We start from the raw sequence: 19,124 nt of genomic DNA on the forward strand, positions 1-19,124 counted from the left end.
TCATTTTCAGTTGGCTTTTTGACTGTCTCCCCTTTTTCCAAATGATGAGAGAAGGGAGGGCTTTGGATACATTTTCCATAGCGTAGGATTTTTTTTTCCTACGGGAGCACAGAGCATCTCACACCTACAGGAAAAATTTACTGCCAAATTGGAAGAGTCGGTAATACGAAGCATTCCCAGCCGAGAGAGTAAGAATGAGGGCTGTGGGGGAAAATAGACACAGAAAGAGGTAGAGGAGAAAGACGGGAGTGAAAGAGGGGGAAGTAATGGGAATCTTTAAAGTACAGATTGATAACCCACAGGCCTCCGGATGGGAAGAGATGCTTATGAAGGGTCAGTAAAGAAAAGTTGCTTCAGGGATTTCCTGTTCCTCCTGCTGCGTTTTCTTTTACGTTGTTAGAAGTAGCCCAAACTTGGACAAAAAGAAGAGAAAACTTGTGGAGGCTGTATCTGAAGTTTCAGTGTCCAAGATAATTGATTTAATAAGAGCAGTTTCAGCATGCCCTTTATTGCCACTTGTCTTACATCACGCTGCTCCCAACGACAGTTGAATTTATCCTCAGTTCCCTGAATTTCCTGCTCTTTGGGATGAGCGTTGCCTTAGTCTTCAGAGGGGAGAGCTGTTTGCAAGGGAAAGGCAGGTGCCCTGTATTGCTTGAAGCGGAGAAGGTGGGTTCTATCCTGTCCGGCTGCAGTTCCTGGTGCCCTCCTCTTCTCTGATTTTTGTGGACTGAATAAATAAACAACTTAATTTGTATCAGAGAATGAGGGATTTTTAAAGTTCATTGTGATCAAAGAAGATGGTCAAGTGTTCCTTCAATCGTGTACGTACTCTTGTATAGATTGTAGCATAGAACTGCACAGAATTTTCGTGGCAGCTTGCTTTTACCATTTCTGGAAACTAAAAAGTAACTTGAATTAGTGAGTAACACTGAATTTTTGAGAAATTGACTAGAGAGACATGAATAGTGTTAATGCTGTTGAAGGTGTACCTTTCTTTCTGTCTCTTAAGGCGACCAGTACAGTGTAGTGGATGTTGTAGGTGGTAGAAAAATAACTCAAATCTCTATGTAGGTATTTGCAAAATTATAACCGTAGCCCTCATTATGCATGTTTCTGTTCTGCCACGCGTTTAATCTTGAACTTGCATGGAGCACGCAGAGCTTAGAAACGTAACATTGATTTAACCCCTGAATGTTGAAAAGATAACACACATTTCCTTGTTGCCAATACACGAATCTGGGCAAAGGGACCAGGGCTTTGTTGGGAATCTGGACATGTAGAAAAATCGTCGTGTTAGGTGTAAAAGAGCATTGTGTTCATGGTTCGAGTCTTGTCTTTAGAATAAAACGAGAACGTACCTTGAATCAGTAAAAAACGTACAGAAATGCACTCTGAAGCACTGATTTACGCGGCCCGTTCCTGTGAAATTAAACGCATGGAGGGACTCACGGGTTTAATGTTTCGTGGTCCTCCTCGTCCTTCCATCGGCTGGACAGTCTGCTCAGAACTTCTTCTTCCCTGCAGTTGATCCAGTCCCCCGTGACAACCCCCCTCGGGCTGATCATGTTGAAGACGACTTCAGAAGAGCTGGCTTGTCCCCGTGAGGACCTCAGCGTGGCCCGGAAGGAGGAGCTGCGGAAGCTGCTGCTGGACCAGGTGCAGACTGTGCTCGGGCTGCTGACAGGTGAGCCGTTCGGTGGAGGCAAGGGACACTGGCGGTGGCGCTCTGCACTTTCGAGCAGTTTTGCTTGTGACTGTGGCCGAGTTGAAAAACAAAGAATGTGGTGGTGGCGTGTGCCATCAGCACTGAGCCCCGTGTCCAGCACGTGGTAGGACCTCCCCAGATGCTCGTAACCTACTTGTTTTTACTGTCTTTATGAATCGGTCCTCACTGTCACTGTCGTTAATGAGGTAGAGATCAGGTCATGGGAATGTGATCGAAATGCCAAGCGCTGCATTCTCAGTAAGGTGGGTGGCGAGCACTTCATGTAAAATAATTTGAATATAAGATCAGGAGAAGTTGGAGGAGGAGGGATGGGGAAATTTCAAAATCCGCTCAGGGAGGTGAGACCAGATGTGGCATCCGCACCCCGTGCGCCTGGTCGTGGTTGTAAGTAGCATTTTGCTCGTCATCTTGTCTGTTTTATCAGAGCCTCGTAACCGTGTGCGAGGAGTAAGAATAAACAGAAAGCAAAAGCAAACCGCACAACGAGACAGGAAGGTGGGACCGGGGTGGAGCACGCTGGCTCGCCAGGGCCCTGCCGCTTGCTTGTACGAGGAGCAGGTGCAGCCCTAGTCTCGGGGCCCTTGAGGCGCCGGGGGCCCGCTTGCTGCTTGAAGGAATGCCGCAGTGCAAAAAGAAAAAAAAGAAAAAAAAAAAGAAAAAAACAGTTTTTATCTGCAGCTCCTCTGCCCAGACTTCCTCTCGGATCTCTAGGAACTTGCTTCTTTTGTCTGTGTTACAAAAGTGCTGGGCATGCAGTGGTCACTTAAAATCGGTTGAGAATGCCCGATCAAAAGTAAACTTGTCGTTTGCCCCGTGTCCTTCCCCACGTCCCTAGGGGAGACCCACACCTCAGAGCATTTGTTCATTCAGAGCACGTTCAGTGATGCCCCCAACTAGATGTTCTATTTCTATAGTTAAGGATCATGTCTGATATCTCTGTGTCCTGCCGTGAAGACGTTAAAATTTTTTCAGTTGGGGTTAATTCACGTAGCGTCAAATCCACCATCTGACGGTGTCACAACTCGGTTTTTAATACATTCACAAGGTTGTGCAACGATCACGCGATCTAATTCCAGAACACTTTCATTACTGCCCTTTCCCCCTCCAACCCCTGGCAACCACTAATCTGTTCATCTCTATGGATTTTCCTATTTGGCCTTTTCGTTTAAAAAAAAAAAAAAAATCATACACTATGTGGCCTTCTTAGTGGGATACTTCAAAGCCCATCCATGTTATAATATTAAATGTTTTGAAAACACCATACTTTCAAAAGCTTTTACAGCTGATCATCTTATGCAGTAGGTTCCATAAAGAGGTACAGAGAGGAATAAAACACAGTCCCTGTCTCTAATGAGGGGTACTTGAGTTGGGGAGAAAGACAGCTAAAGCCAGTGTGTTAAGAGTGTAGTAGAGGTGTGTTTTACTCACAGGCAGAACTGAGCAGACGAGACTTCCTGGGGACGATGGCGGCTGGGTGGAGCTCTGAGGGATGGACAGGCAGCAGCCTGGTAGAAAGGTCCAGCTTGGGTTGCCAGGAGGAGAGCAGGTCAGAAGTTGGTGTGGAAGGGGTAGCACCCTGTTGAGCGTGCGCAGCCTTTGTATGGAGGTGGGGGTGAGGCCAGGTGGGAGAGCAGAGGCCTGAGGGAAGCCATGTTCCATGGGTGGGTGGCGCTGTTGGCTGGGGGAGGGGCGGAAGAGAAGCAGTGGCAGATTTGTGGGGGAAGATGAATTGAGTTTAGGACATCCAGGTGGTGGTGTCCGGGAGTGTCTAGTTGGACCTACGGTGGGGAGAGGGAGGTTTAAATACTGACGTTTGATCGAAGGGATCAGATCTGTTTTTAAATCTGACTTTCATAGGTTAGACTTCATTTCTCTCTTAAACTCCATTTCTCCTTCCTCGCTAGGTATCTTGGAGACCGTCTGGGACAAGCACAGTGTCACTGCTGCCACCCCACCACCATCCCCGACCTCAGGAGAAAGTGGTACGGTCTGCCCACCACGTATGCTGTTCCTCTTTTTAAATGCACTTGGGGGGCTCGATGGGGTAGCGATTGCTTATCTATGCCAGATACAGATGCTGATTTTTCCTTCATCACTTTTTGGCCTCTCTGCCCATGTTTTCTGAGTAGGTACCTCTACTTGGTTCTTTGTAAGTACTTGTACTTCCTTAATGTAACGTTTTGAACAACATACATTGTTTCTTCCTTACCCATCAGAAAAATGGCACCTTTGATGTTCTGTCATCTGCTTCCGTTCCCTTCAGCTTATAACTGTGTTGTCCCTCCTGGTTTGTTTTTTGCTTTTTCTCAGATTTCATGGCTGTATTGCTCATGCTCACGTTGGCATGAGCCCGTGGGCCTGAAAGGTCTGCTTTGCAGTTATGCAGGGGTCAAGGTCCGAGGAGCTGGTTGGCTTCCTGAAGCCGGGGGGGGGGGGGGGGGGGTAGGGGGGTTGGCACGACACACGGGAGAAGAGGATGTGGAATGCTTTCTTCCCTTCGGGGCTCGGGGAAGATGGGGCCAGTGTGCAGTAATCACATCACCATCAACTTAGATCAGTTCAGAATAATTTGATAAAGCATGGCTATATTTACAGTGTCACTAAGTGGTTTACTGGAGGCTGATTATCCACAGTTACATTAATCAGTCTTTCAGAAGTGAGTGCAGTTCGCCTAAAAATGGCAACTTCAAGGATAGAAAGAGGAAATTGTGTCTGAGCAGAAACTTTTCGTTTCTGAATGCTTGTGTTTACACTAAGTGATCACAGGTGCTTTTCAAGGAGAGTCCATCCTGTGAATTGCATATTGTTGCTTCCTCTGCTGTAAAGGTTGGTTGGTATGGCTGAGGGGAAATATTTCTCTATCTTTCTCCTTTACCCCAGGAAATGGGCTGTTGAAATCAGACACCTCTAAGCCCGAGCTGTTTCATGTAGCCTGTTGTTGTTAGTGTGTGGAAGCTGAAATTCTCGCAGAGCTGAAAATACAGCATGACGTTTTGAGGACTGCTCATAGTCTACCAATTTATTCCAAATTCCATTTGTCATACTTGGATTAAAAACTGTTAGCCACTTGTCAGACTTCTTAGATGAAACACTATTACAGAGCTTTAGAGTGTTTTAAAAGCCAACAGGGATTTGAACTTTATTTGTACTTGGTGGCAGACTTTCATTTTCAACATGGATATTTGAGATGACTTAGCAGATTTAAATTTTGCAATACGTGATGATTAAAGGAAAAACTGCAAATGAGGCAGAGCCTTGCTTTCATGAGGGTACACTTTGGAATCTCTTGCAGGTTAGCTGATCTTAGAATATGTCATTTCGTTTAAATAGTAGCTTGCAAAGATTAGTTCTGTTGAATTGGATTTGGTTTTAGGTGGTTGAATACTGGCTTAGCATCCAGTTTCAGTTAGCAGTTTACTCTAGTAAAACTTGTTTTTCTGAGATCATTTTCCAGTGCCCAAAGTGGTATGTTTTAGTTGGCTTTGTTCAGCTACATGTTCTGAGCGAACTCAGTTTATGCTTTGATAGACTTATTTTCCTGGAGGCCAGGTTGGGGAATATCAGATGATACAAATCAAAAATATATTCTTGCCTCTTTTCTGTGTTGCCTAAGTTTTGTTTATGAGGCTAGGTAAAATACAGTATGAACCAACTTGACATTTCCATATAAACAAAACCTAAAAATGTGGTGTGTATTTCTTGAGACTTGCCTCTTAGACAGTATTAAGACATTTTTGAAGTCTTGAATTTTAGTATTTGAAAAAGAACAAAACAAATGGAGACTGTTTGGAGCCTGGGAAGTTAAGCAAGCTGGTATACTTCCCCTTAAAAAAAAAAAAATAGGGGGCACCTGGGTGGTCCAGTCAGTTGAACGTCCAACTTCAGCTTAGGACACGATCTCACAGTCTGTGAGTTTGAGCCCCGTGTTGGGCTCGCTGCTGGCAGCACAGAGCCTGCTCTGGATTCTCTGTCCCTCTCCTGCTCATGTTCTCTTGCGCTTGCGCTCTCTCTCTCTCTCAAAAATGAAACATTAAAAAAAATACAGGATTGCATGTTCATTTGACATGCCTTTTTCTCTGACAGCTGCAAGTGAAGCTGTTGGATCTTGTTCCATTATTTGGATGATGCTGAGGATTTAATTAACATTTATTTTGATGGTTTTGCTCAACTGCCTTTGTGCACTTAAGACACCAAGTTAAGCAGTAAAATTTCTAAAAAGTTGTTGAGCTTTATTGACCTAATAAACTTGCTGTTAGGGACAAAAATTATTCTGAGCAACCTTAGAGCCCAGTGGGTAAAGCAGATAATTCCTATACCCACCCCACCCAACCTTTATTTAATCGGCAATCCCTGCTGGAACCCCGAATCCCTCCGCGGTGGGGAGTCCCCCCCCCCCCCCCCCCCCCGCATACTTTCTGGTAACATCATTTTTTGTCTGATCATTTTCAAAGAACAAAGCCCGCGGACGAGTCCCTGCGGTGGCTACTCTGGCAGTCTGGAGATAGAAAAAGCTTTGAAGGGTGCTTGCGGTCTGCTTCTCAGAATAGTTCCTCAAATTGTTGCCTTATCTTTGAAACTTGCCTCATTACACCAGAATCCTGTGAAGTAGATGACGGTTTCATCTCTCGTTTACGAACGAGGAAACTGGGGCTCATGGGGGAAATCACGTCACCAGTAAGTGGTGGAGCAGGGGCGGCCTCGGCGCCCGGTCTTCGGCCGAAGTTTGCCTTCTCGGCCGCTCGCCCCACGTCTCTCTGCCTCCCCCTCCCCCTGGTTCAGAGCCCCGGCTACCCCGCATGGCTACCCCGCATCCGCTGGGCGCATCTGCTGGGCGCCTTCCTGTACTGCGGCCGTCCTGGGCTGTGAGAGGAGCAGGAGAGGAGGAGGAGGAGGAGGAGGAGGAGCAGTGCTCTGAGGACTCTGAGGACGGAACGTGACCGTGCCCTCCACACGCTGGGGCTGCGGCTTCCTGCTGCGCCCGGGCAGCCTCAGCCCTCCCGCTTTCAGAGCCTCTGCTCGTCCTCCCCTCTCTTTGCCTGGACAGATGGGGTGGGGGAAGCGGGGAACAAAATGAAATGGTGTAAATACTGCAGCTCCGAGTTAGCTTTCGCCGTTCTGCAATAAAACTTGAGACCGTACCTTTCATCGGCGTGATGTGTACTGTCCAGTGTGGGTCTGTGCGGATACCAGTGATGGCAAGAGTCCAGGGTGCAGGTACCTTAGAGAGCTCAGATGGTGGGGACCAGTTTATGCCTTCCTGTTTTCTCCCACACTTTGCAGATTGCAGATCTTTGTGCACTTGGAAATCTTGTCACGTGTTCCCTTATAAGCTGCTTAGAGGAAGATGTCTCTCGGGAGGGTCACTCAACTCCTGTGATCTCATTTTCTTAGCCTAAGGGCTCCTTGACTGGAATTTCTCCCCACTTCGCTGGACTGAGGCTGCAGTGAGATCCCTGGTTCTCAGTGGGGAGTGATTTTGCCCTGCAGGGGATATCTGGCTGGCAACATGAGAAGTATTTTGGCTAGCGTAAGAGAGGAGAGGGTACTGCTGGCATCTGATGAGTGGAAGCCAGGGGTGTTGCTAGATATCCTATGACGCTCAGAACAATAACGAATTATCCAGCCCCGAATGTCAGTAGTGCGGAGGTCGAGAAACCCTGGATTAGAAAACGTAGAACTGAATAGAAAACACGACATTTAAAGAAATAAAAAAGTAAAAAAGCCCAGGGGATCTTTGCATGAATGCCTGACCTGTCTGGGTTACTTCCAAGTGAGTAAATGCACCAGAGTCGTCCAGGCACCTCTCGGCAGGGATGCTGCACATTGCTGCCAGAGCCTGGCCTGATTCAGAGAAGCCGGTCGTTCACAGGCTCTACAACCAAGATGTTACCCTGTTGCATAGGTAGCTTGTCAGGCTCTCTGAAGTTTGCATTGGAAATGCAGCATGAAGCAGTGTCTGTTCTGTGGTAATTCCTTCCCCTTTGTTTAAAATACAATTTTTGAGGGGCTGCTGGGTGGCTCAGGTCATGATCTTGTGGTTTGTGGGTTTGAGCCCCTCATTGGGCTCTGTGCTGACAGTACATGTCCTCTGTCTCCCTCTCTGCCTCTCCCCTGCTTGCTCTATCAACAACAACAACAGCAACAAAAATTAAAAAAATATACAGTTTTTGAAAAGCTCTTTGTAGTCTACTAAAATACTTTGAAATATTTAAAGTCGAATAAAATCATCACTTCTCAGCCTTTTGGCTAAGATCAAGTGTAGTATCTGTTTGTATCAGTTTAAAGTTGAATAAAATCATTTTCATTGAGAACAACCTTAAAAGATTCTTGTTTTGAGGGGCAAAAATCATAGTTCATCTTTCACACTTAAAGAATTTTGCATAATCCCATTCAGGATTTGCCCTTGGGTTTATGTCTTTCTACAGTTGTGGCCCTGGTGCGCACGCTCTTTTAATTAGGACTTTAGAGCATACATATGCTTTCTTATCGCTTTGCCTGGCTGCCTGATCCTTCCAGTGGGTCTGCTTTCTGGGAAGGAGCACAGGCTTAGGGGCCAGACCTGGGTTTCCGTTTCAGCTGTACTTCTTAGGAGCTGAGGAACACGGGGCAAACACTTAATCTATCTGGGTCTTATTCTAACAGTTTTGTAAATGCAGATAATAATATCTACCTTAGAGCAGTGGACATGAAATGAGAATATGTATGTAAAGTGCTTAATGCAGCACTAAGCAAATAATAACACATTAAATGGTGGCTGTTCTTACATAATTATTGTTGTTGTTTTGCTTTTTCCCCCTTTGGCAATCCTCGTCTGGAAAAATTCTTCTGAGCTAAAGCGTAGAGAGACAACTTTTTCGTTTTGCTTTCGTTTTTAAAGCCAGGATTTATTTCTAATTAAAAATGCTCAAGAGATTTAAAAGGTCCAAGGGCCCAAAGATGTCCAGGTCTAATAGAACATAGGTGGTATCTGTTGGTTAAGTGTCCATTTGATCCTGGTTAATTATTTGCCCCGTTAATCCTTCTAGTTGGGTGGTGGTGGTTTCCTCTAACACCAACATCTTTCATAAATGGCCCCAGTCCATGAATGACGAGAAGAGCGACACCAGAAACAGTTACTATCTTTTTTTTTTTTTTTTTTTTTTTTTTTCCACGTTTTTATTTATTTTTGGGACAGAGAGAGACAGAGCATGAACGGGAGAGGGGCAGAGAGAGAGGGAGACACAGAATCGGAAACAGGATCCAGGCTCCGAGCCATCAGCCCAGAGCCCGACGCGGGGCTCGAACTCACGGGCCGCAAGATCGTGACCTGGCTGAAGTCGGACGCTTAACCGACTGCGCCACCCAGGCGCCCCAACAGTTACTATCTTTGAAAGAGAGAAAGTTGAACATATGACTCAGGTGGACAGCCACCACAACAATTCCAGAAATCAGCCTTATTAATCCAGCAACAAACTGAAATATGCCTAGATTGTACTTGAACATCCTTCTTGCGTTCTTCTTTGAAACCAGGTCCTCTGATGATCAGTGTGGGCAGCTGAGATCATGATGCGTCTTACCTAGTACTAAATGCAGCTCTTTCAGAGCAGAGACCACTGAACACCCTACCAGATAAAATGGCAGGGGACAGATTTTTAATCTGCCTGCTTTTGAATAGGCTCCCTGCCCAAGGTGGGGCTTGATTGAGCTCACGACCCTGAGATCAAAAGAGTTGCATGCTCCACCGACTGAGCCAGCAAGGTGCCCCACTTGTTAATCTACTTTTAACAGTAGAAATTAAACCCCTTATTAATAAATCACAAAATCCTCATGTTACTGGCAGAGGAGATGAGGCCGAGAAAGATTAATCCGTTCGTATTCATTCGACATTAGTATTAAGGTAGCAGTTTTCAGTAGGTCTGGGGGTCCCTGGAAGTCCCCCAAGCCCTTTCAGACGTCCCAAAGATCAAATATATGTTCATAAAAATACTGTGACATTTTTTTTAAGTGTTTATTTTTGAGGGAGAGAGTGCAAGTGGAGGAGGTGCAGAAAGAGAGGGAATCAGAGGCCCTGCACTGACAACAGAGAGCTCGACGCAGGGCTCGAACTCACGAACTGTGAGATCCAGGCCTGAGCTGAAGTCACACGCTCCAGCGCCTGAGCCACCCGGGGATCCCATGTTGTTTGTCATTTTTACGCATGCTCTCATGAGTATACTGGATAGAACTCAATCAGATCCCACATTGCAGTTAACCTTTAAGAAATTTAAAGTGAAAGTTTAATACTGGAGAATAGCTGCAGTTACCCAGAAAGGCCGCCGAAGAGCTGCTTTCTTTTTCAATTGTGTATCTCTGTGAAGCTGTTTTTTTCATATACTTCAGTGAAAATAGCATATTGCAACAGATTGAAGCAGATGAGAGAGTCTAGCGATCTTTTTTTAAGCCAGACAGACATTAGAGAGATTTCCAAAAATGTACAAACGGTGCTACTCTTCTCACTTATTTTTTGATGGCAAAGTACACTTTATCACTTAAAAATATTTTATGCTAACATGTAATGGGTTTAATATTATTAAATGAATATTTAAAATACAGTATTTGAAAACGTCAGTTTTAAATTCTGTGTGATGAATATCAATAGAAATAACCCGCATAGAAGTTCTTTGGCATCCTCAATAATTTTTTCTTTTAATGTTTGTTTGTTTGTTTATTTATTTATTTATTTATTTAAAAAAATTTAAAAAAGAATTTAATGTTTATCTTCTTTGAGAGAGAGAGAGAGAGAGTGAGCAGGGGAGGGGCAGAGAGAGAGGGAGATAGAGAATCTGAAGCAGGCTCCAGGCTCTGAGCTGTTAGTGCAGAGCCTGATGAGGGGCTCGAACTCACAGACTGCAAGATCATGACCTGAGCTATAAAGTTGGACGCTTAACCAACTGAGCCACCCAGGTGCCCCTATTTATTTTTGAGAGGGTGGGGGCCGGGGGAGGGGGGGAGGGCAGAGGATCCAAAGCGGGCTCTGTGTGGAGAGCAGAGACCCTGATGCGGGGCTTGAACTCCCGAACTACAAGGTCATGATCTGAGCCAAAGTTGGATGCTCAGCTAGCTGACTGAGCCACGCAGGCACCCCTGCATCCTCAATAATTCTTTTTTATTTTTTTTAATGTTTTTTTAACGTTTATTCATTTTTTGATAGAGAAAGAGTGTGAGTGGGGGGGAGGGGCAGAGAGAGAAGGAGACACAGAATCCGTAGCAGGCTCCAGGCTCTGAACTGACAGTACAGAGCCCGACGCGGGGCTCGAACTCACGGACTGTGAGATCATGACCTGAGCCGAAGTCGGATGCTTAACCGACTGAACCACCCAGGCGCCCCCTCAATAATTCTTAAAGAGTGTAAAAAAGTTCTGGGATCAACATGTTTGAGAATTGTTTCTGTAAAGCACAAAATACAGTGTAAAGATTTAGCCACTATTCCACCATCCAGAAATAACGTCATTCCAGATGCCTCTCTCTATATAGGTACAGAGAGGTTAAGCTAAATAAAAAGACAAAGTGGCATCATATCATACATTTTAATGTTTTTAAAGATTTTATTTTTAAGTAGTGTCTCTACCCAACACGGGGTTGAACTCACGACCCCAAGGTCAAGAGTCACATACTCTCCTGACTGAGCCATCCAGGTGCCGTAGTTTTTATTTTTCATAGCAACAAATTGTAGTTTTACCCGAGTTGAATGGGAAGTATTAACCGTAAGGGAATTCCTGACCTTGGGGTGGTTTTGCCACAGGAATATTAGTTTGTAAAAGACCCCTCTAGGGTTAAGAGGAAAAAAAAAAAAGATTATGAAAACCATTTTCTTACTACATGTTTTAATCCTAGCCCATATGTTTTGAGACAACGTGCTTGTGAAAGAAGAGGGAGTTAGGCAGCACACCCTCTGTGATTCCTACATGTGTTTAGTCTTGATTCTATATTTAATTCAAGCTTGCTGTAGTCCCCTTGCCACAGCTGCTCCATTCCTTAATTCTGCGTTTTTGTTTATTGCTTTATTTGCATGGTTTCACGAACAGGATCCTCCTTAAGAGGCCGTGGGCGGTATGTTACCTGAGTTTTTGTGTTTGAGAAAATGTCCCCTTCCTTCGTACTCAAAGGAGAGCTTTGGGTTAAGTCATTTTCTGCCTCAGAACTTGTGGGTACTCTACCACTGCTGTCTGGTTTCTTGCGTGACTGTGGAGAAGTCTGAGTGTGGTGTTTTATCTTCTGTGCTTGTGCTTTTGCTGCCTACGTTCCTTCCTTATTCCTAAGATTCTTAGTCTTTATCATTTCTTCTTGAGGCAGAATAAGCCCCTTTATTTTGTATATGCACGTCTTTTTTTCAGGAAAGTTTTCTTCTTGTTATAGCTTTGAATGTCCGTCTTCTCTAAAATCATGATACCTTTTTTTTGCAATCCCCATTTCGTCTTGCGTGCTTTCCGTTAGTCTCATGCTTCTCAAAAATGAAGCCTGTTGGAGGTTCCTCAGAAAGTTAAAAAAAGAACTACTCCAGGACCCAGCAGCACTACTGAGTATTTACCCGATGAATTACAAAAACACCAATTCAGAGGGATACGTGCACTTTTATGTTTATAGCTGCACTATTTGTAATAGCCAAGATATGGAAGCAGCCCAAGTGTCCCATCAGTTGATGAATGGATAAAGAAGATGCGGTATGTCTATTCAATAGAATATTGTTCGGCCATTAAACACACACACACACACACACACACACACACACACACACACACACACACAGAAGAATGACATCTTGCCATTTGCAATGACCTTTATGGATGGAGCTAGAGGTATTATGCTATGTGAAACAAGTCCGAGGAGGACAAATACCGTATGATTTCAGTCATATATGGAATTAAAGAAGTAAAGCAAATGAGAAAAGGAGAAAAAGAGACAAACTAAGAAAGAGACTCTTAACTGTAGAGAACAAACCGATGGTAACCAGAGGGGAGGTGGGGGGTGGGTGAGATAGGTGACGGGGATTAAGGAGCACGCTTGTGATGAGTGCCAGGTGATTAAAATAAAAACTTAAAAAAAAAACTAAAAAAATTAAGCATGCGCAAGAATCACTTCTTGGAAAGTATGTAAAAACCCGTGTCTCGACCACACGCCTCCAGGATCCCCAGCAGCACGTGTGGGCGGGGCCTGAGAATTTATATTTCTGACAAGCTGCCAGATGTGCTGACGATACAGGTCCACAGACTTACCTCGAGCAGCGCAGTAGTTCTCAGCGTTTTAGTCTCTGGACCCCCTTATTTAATTGAAATATAATTGACCTATAACACTGTAGCTCCAGGGGTACAACGTCATGGTGTATGTATTGCAAACTGATGGCAACGGAAAGTGGAGTTAATATCCATTACCACACACGATTAAAAATTGTCTTTCTTATGGGAACTTTTAAAATTCACTCCCCTAGCAACTTTCAAATGTACGGTACGGTCTCGTTAACTAACCGTAGTCACCACCGTACATTGTGTCCCCAGGGCTTCTGTATCTTCTAACTGGAAGTTTGTATTTCTTGACCCCCTTCACCCGTTTTGCCCACCCTGCCACCCAGGATGGCTTTACTCCTAAAAGTCGCCATGGTCCTCAAAGAGCTTTGTGGGTTGTATCTGTTGACATAACACTGAGGAAATTTACATTAATTCATTTAAAAAGGACTGTGATGAACTCTACATACGAACAAAGAATGTATTTTAACGAAAGATGCATTCTCCAAAGCAAACGAAAGTTTCCTCAGTGGCATTATTTTACGTTTCTGCAGGTATCTTTAATGTGTAGCTTGGTGAAAGGTGGCTTTTGTTTTCTCTTTGTTGTGCTTAAATTGGTTTGTAAGAGACTTGGTAGGGTGGTTGTTAAAACCTTTGTGTATTTCCAGGTGACTTACTGAGTAACCTGCTGCAGAGTCCTAGTTCAGCCAAACTGTTGAACCAGCCAATCCCCATCCTTGATGCGGAGAGTGAGTATATGTGTTCCCTGGCCTTGGAGTGCCTGGCCCATCTCTTCAGTTGGATTCCTCTGTCTGCCAGCATCACCCCGTCCCTCCTAACCACCATCTTCCACTTTGCGCGCTTTGGCTGTGACGTCCGGGCCAGAAAGATGGCATCAGTTAACGGCAGCAGCCAGAACTGTGTGTTGGGTCAGGAGCGTGGCCGTCTTGGGGTCCTGGCCATGTCCTGCATCAATGAACTCATGTCCAAGAACTGTGTGCCTATGGAATTCGAAGAGTATTTACTGCGTATGTTCCAGCAGACTTTCTACCTCCTGCAGAAAATCACCAAGGATAACAATGCCCACACGGTGAAGAGCAGGCTAGAAGAACTCGATGAGAGGTAATGAACACGGGTGTGGAACCGGCCGCGCCCTAAGAAGGGGCCTTGACCGTTTACCGTGTTGTGCCGCATGGTGTCTGTAATCCTCTTTGGTTTCAGAATTTGGGGCTCCTGATGAGGAACGGACAGGTAGGTGTGTACCAGTAAGTCTGAGCTTAGCTGGAAGGGCTAGGGTGGTAGAGGGGAGCGAGCCACGTTTGGAAAGTGACTGTGAATTGTGCAGGTTTGTTGTCTTTTCCCCCGTCTGTCTCCTGTCCTCCCTTCCACCCCCTCCCTTCGTCCTCACGATTCGCCTGCAGGTCTGAGTGGCGCAGGAGCCGAGTCTGCTGCTCGTGCGTAGCCAGGAACGTGGGAGGAGGCCGCGGAGGTACAGGAGTTCTAATCCCCCCTTTTCACTTGACGTTGCTTGTCAGTTTTGACTCCGTGACTTTCCCCCAGTGCACATCGTGCAGCGTGTAGGCATGTCGTTGTTACTGTGAGTTTTACACACACGGCACATTTCCATCAAAAGCAAGAGATGGGAATATGGGCACGTCTTAGCGTGGCACACACCGTGTTTCTTTGTGACCCTCCCCTTGAATGGAGCTGAAAATTACCTCGCTTTTCCTTCTGAAGTACTCACACAGATGACGCTGTCACGGTACCCTGAGGCGTGGTCTCACGTATCTCCCTCCAGACGATGTCATTTATCTGTCTTAGAGCTTTCATCGATGTGACGCTGGCTACTGCTGTGTAAAAGCAAGAGAGCAAATTAGAAACTTACATATAAAAGCATCATGTTGACTGTTCAGAAACTTCCAGGAAGATACATTGTATTGAGTTAGAAAATTCTTCTAGAGCGCTGGGCAGCAAATGTTGTTAATATGTTAATCCACTTTCCTTGGCTTGCTTTTTGCTATTAAGCTGCGTAGAGTTAAGGCATTTTCCTTTTCCTTAGAGTAAGTAGCAGAATGTAAAGTCAAGGGCTTACAGACCATTTTAGTGCTTTTTAATTTAGCAACTTTGTTAAGGTTTTCTAAAGTTAAAAACATAGATGCCTAAGATTGTTTTGGTTTGGTCCATCGTAAACAAGCTTTGTGCGAAATTTTCTTTGTGTAATCGCAAAAGAGCTCATAATCTCTTATGGTGATATGTTGGTTTTTTCATTTTATAATAGCTTTCTGTATGAATTCAGAGGCATCGGCATGCAAACAGACAATTTCATATCCTTTCTAGCTTTGGTTAAGAAAGGCTGCACTTTATATGTTAAAAAAAAGTCTAGCCGCTCGTACCGACCATCAGGTATCAGTTGTTTTGAGTTTTACGTGAGGCATAACGTTCGCGATGGCTGACGTACTGATGGCATAGAGATGTCGTCGTGGGTTACCTATGTACTGATTTTGTTACGTGTAACTTCTGTGCTTTTGGTTTTATATTTTAATCCTATGCTTCCTATTGCCCTGTGAAAGCTGAGAGGTGCCTGGAAGCAGAAAGGTGACATGAACAATACTGTGTGCTTGCTTCCTGGCTCTTGGGCCCCTGACCACTAATTCTAAACAGCTAAGTCCATTCTCGGTTGTTTAGGGGCTACTTACCCCAGGGCCTTTGCTTCTCTTCTCCTTTCCTGCCTGTTTCTAACTTCCAACTGCTCATTAGCACCTGTACCAGAAGGTGGGCAAGGGAAAGAAAATGAGGTGAAATAAAATCTATAGTTTTAGCTGCCGAAAGGCCCTTGTTTGTGTGCCCAAAAACTTGGGTTGGAGAGTGAAATAAAATCGAGATTGCGTGACATTTACCCAAGCTTCTCTTTATTTCATGGGTGGCAGGGAATTGAGTGCATCTTCCTAGAGAGCAGTAAACTGGGTGACGGCTCTGACTGTCACGTTAGAAGCAGAACGAGGAATAAGGAGCCCCTGCTGTTGAGTATCTGTGGTCAAAGGCATCGAGAGAAGTCTCTTCACGCCTGACTCTCTCTAAAAACAGTTGATTCAAACGCCTTAACTGTGTTTCAAGTTTTTGGTCCCATGATCCACAGAGACGGCCATTCTCCTGATCAAGCAGATTAATGTTTTTGTTTTTGTTTTAAACTGCAGAAAAGTTTACATGTGTGTTAGCTAGCCGTTTGGAGGTCAGGCAGGCAGGTTGGCCGCCCTCAGGGTGCTGGGTCCCAGGCACAACGTGGGACATTTTATTTATGGGGCAGTTTTGCTCTTCTGCGTAGTTGTCTTCTTCTCCCCCATTATTATTGCATAGATCCTTGCTTTAAAAAACAAAAAACAAGAAAACAAAACTTTTTGCAGTTAGGACTTTCAGAATTGGTTTTAGCCATTATTTAATTTTTGACTAAGGCCCATAAGTAAGTCTTTATCGGTGTCCGCAATGTGATCTCTGGAGGTACGTCCATCTCATTTTCGAATCACCTTTTGGTATTTAGGGGCTTAAAATGACAGTTTGTGACATGTGAGAGTGATGATGTGCTGTGTATCTAGTAACAACAGTCTCTTATCCTTGCAGCTGGGACCCACACTCCTCTGGGAAATGATATTGTACATACACATGAGTTGGGGAGCCACTGTGCTGTGAAAGGAAAGAGCACTGGCGTGGGAGTGGATGGTAGTCGGTAGTCTCATTTTGCCACGAGCTGGCCCAGTGACCTTGGGCGGGTCACTGGATCTCCCTGGGCCTCGTCTGTACAGTGAAGCGCCAGACTGAATTGTCCCCGAGGCCTGTCCAGCTCGGGCAGCTTCTTCCCCTCCCTTATATTTGCAGTCACTTTCTGAGTAGATCGGGGTGTGCTTACGTTTATTGAGTGCCGGGAGCCGGAGGGCGGGGGGGGGGGGGGGGGGGGGGACACACGAGCATTAGGTTCCAAGTCTGCATATACGATATCCAGATGCCATGCCTTTGGTATAGCCTTGTTTTGTTCTTAGCACATTCACGTTAATATTTCGGGCTCCTAGCAAAGGCAACCGGCCTTCCAGACTTGCCACATTGACATGACGCACATGCTCTGCCCCTTGACTTTTTAGTATCACTTTCTTTCTCTTGAATCGGTTGTAACATGAAGGACTTAGAAACGGCGAGAGCCCTAGTTTATAAGATGTCTTAGTAGAGAGTGCCTGAGGATTAAAGTTGCTTTTCTGCTATGTTTCAGGTGGTAATGGAATGAAGGGTTGCCTGACCTGTAGGTAATTGTTGCAGGCCTTTATCTTTTTAACTGAAAAGCTGTTTTAAATCTGCGTAGTTCTGTACTGAGAGAAATTTGGATTGAATTTGAGTTCTCTTCTAAGGAGGTGGCTGGGTTTCTGATCGTCTCTTCTCGTCTTCTTGTCTTACTTAGCTATGTCGAGAAGTTTACTGACTTCCTGCGGCTCTTCGTGAGTGTCCACCTGAGAAGAATCGAGTCCTACTCCCAGTTCCCTGTGGTGGAGTTTTTGACGCTTTTGTTCAAGTACACATTTCATCAGGTAAAGCACCGGCACCGCTCATCCTTTTCCTCCTGAAAAAGCGCGCTTTGTTGTTTCCAGGGTAGTTTATTTCCCGGACGTTTGTATAGTGTTGGCTTTGTGAAGATTAACACGTTTGTCCTTCCTAATGACCCTTTGAGGTGGGTGTTACTATCGTCATCTCCACTTCCCAGATAAAGAAACTGAGGCGCAGAGTAACCGGCTCAGGGTCATACAGTTAAGTGGTGGGGCCAGGCGTTTGAACTCCTAGAGTCTGTGTTCTTAACCACTGTTTTGTTGGAGAAGCAAAAGATAGAAATAGTCTGAAATTAGGGCCTTTCCTTCTGTAACTGGCACTAAAACTTCCTACAGGGAGATGATAAATAATGAAGCTCGGGGCGCCTGGGTGTTCGGTGGGTTAAGCGTCCGACTCTTGGTTTTTCAGTTCAGGTCATGATCCTCGTGGTTTGTGGGTTTGAGCCCTTTGGGATTCTCTTGTCTGCCTGTCTCTCTCTGCCCCTCCCCCACTCACTCTCTGTCTCTCTGTCTCTCTTAAATAAATAAACGTTGAAAAAAACCAATATTATAAAAAAAATAAATACTGAAGCTCTGAGGAGTTAACTTTTGGCGGATCGGATTTTTGCTCCCATTCAACAAATACTTTTTTTTTTTTTTAAATTTTTTTTTTTTTCAACGTTTATTTATTTTTGGGACAGAGAGAGACAGAGTATGAACGGGGGAGGGGCAGAGAGAGAGGGAGACACAGAATCGGAAGCAGGCTCCAGGCTCCGAGCCATCAGCCCAGAGCCCGACGCGGGGCTCGAACTCCCGGACCGCGAGATCGTGACCTGGCTGAAGTCGGACGCTTAACCGACTGCGCCACCCAGGCGCCCCTCAACAAATACTTTTTGAGCTCCTTGTGTATCAGGAGCTGGGCGTATAAACCCTCACGAGCAAAGTCCTTGTGCCTTGTTTACATTTTGTGGTGGCCCAATGTCTTTTCTTTATATACATATTTTAAATGGTTTATTGAGGTAGAATTATATATCTCATGAAATTCACCCATCGTGATTGTACAGCTCCGTGATGTTCACTAGACTTATAGACTGGTGCAGTCATCATCAGCCTGGTTTTAGACATTTCTGTCGTGTCTTCTCCCTTGTGCATTTGTGTGTGTGTAATTTATTTTTTAATTCCAGTATAATTAATGCAGTGTTATATGAGTTTCAAGTGTACAATATAGTGATTCAACAGTTCTGTACATTACTCAGCGCTCATCCTTCTGTGAGTGTCTTTAAAATAAGTTTTCTATTGAAGTATCACACCCATTCGGAGAAGCGCATAGATCCCGCGTGGACAGCTTGATGAATTTTCCCAAAATGAACACAGCCATGTAACCACCACCTTCGTCAAGAAGTAGAACATTGCTGCCAGCTCCGCCTTGGGTGCCTTCCCCTTCACTTCCCGTGCGTCACCCCAATCTTGACCTTAACGTCCCAGATTCCTTTTGCCTGTTGTGGAACTTCTCTCCGTGGATGTCTCCAGTATATATTTGTTTTGTCTTGGTTTTTCATTCCACATCATGTTTGTGAGATTCACCTGTGTTGTGTG

The 19,124-nt window shown here is 45.0% G+C and overlaps 1 protein-coding gene and 1 non-coding gene across 8 annotated transcripts in view; both read left to right on the forward strand.

The window, feature by feature from the left end:
* XPO6 (exportin 6) overlaps nt 1-19,124 on the forward strand; it is a 104,589-nt gene that overhangs the window by 39,469 nt on the left and 45,996 nt on the right. For 4 of the 7 annotated variants that reach the window (XM_047839391.1, XM_047839392.1, XM_047839394.1 and 1 more), the window contains exons 5-8: nt 1,528-1,687; nt 3,634-3,729; nt 13,635-14,088; nt 17,408-17,534. In XM_047839391.1, coding sequence (XP_047695347.1) covers nt 1,528-1,687; nt 3,634-3,729; nt 13,635-14,088; nt 17,408-17,534 — 837 coding nt within the window. The remainder of the gene's footprint in view (nt 1-1,527; nt 1,688-3,633; nt 3,730-13,634; nt 14,089-17,407; nt 17,535-19,124) is intronic. The other 3 variants (XM_047839393.1, XM_047839398.1, XM_047839397.1) reach the window with 1 other exon arrangement.
* LOC125154859 (U2 spliceosomal RNA) lies at nt 7,956-8,147 on the forward strand. The gene has a single exon (XR_007147952.1). It is a non-coding gene; the product is annotated as a U2 spliceosomal RNA (small nuclear RNA).

The sequence above is a fragment of the Prionailurus viverrinus genome, chromosome E3 (genome assembly GCF_022837055.1).
Source record: "Prionailurus viverrinus isolate Anna chromosome E3, UM_Priviv_1.0, whole genome shotgun sequence".
NCBI lineage: Eukaryota > Metazoa > Chordata > Mammalia > Carnivora > Felidae > Prionailurus > Prionailurus viverrinus.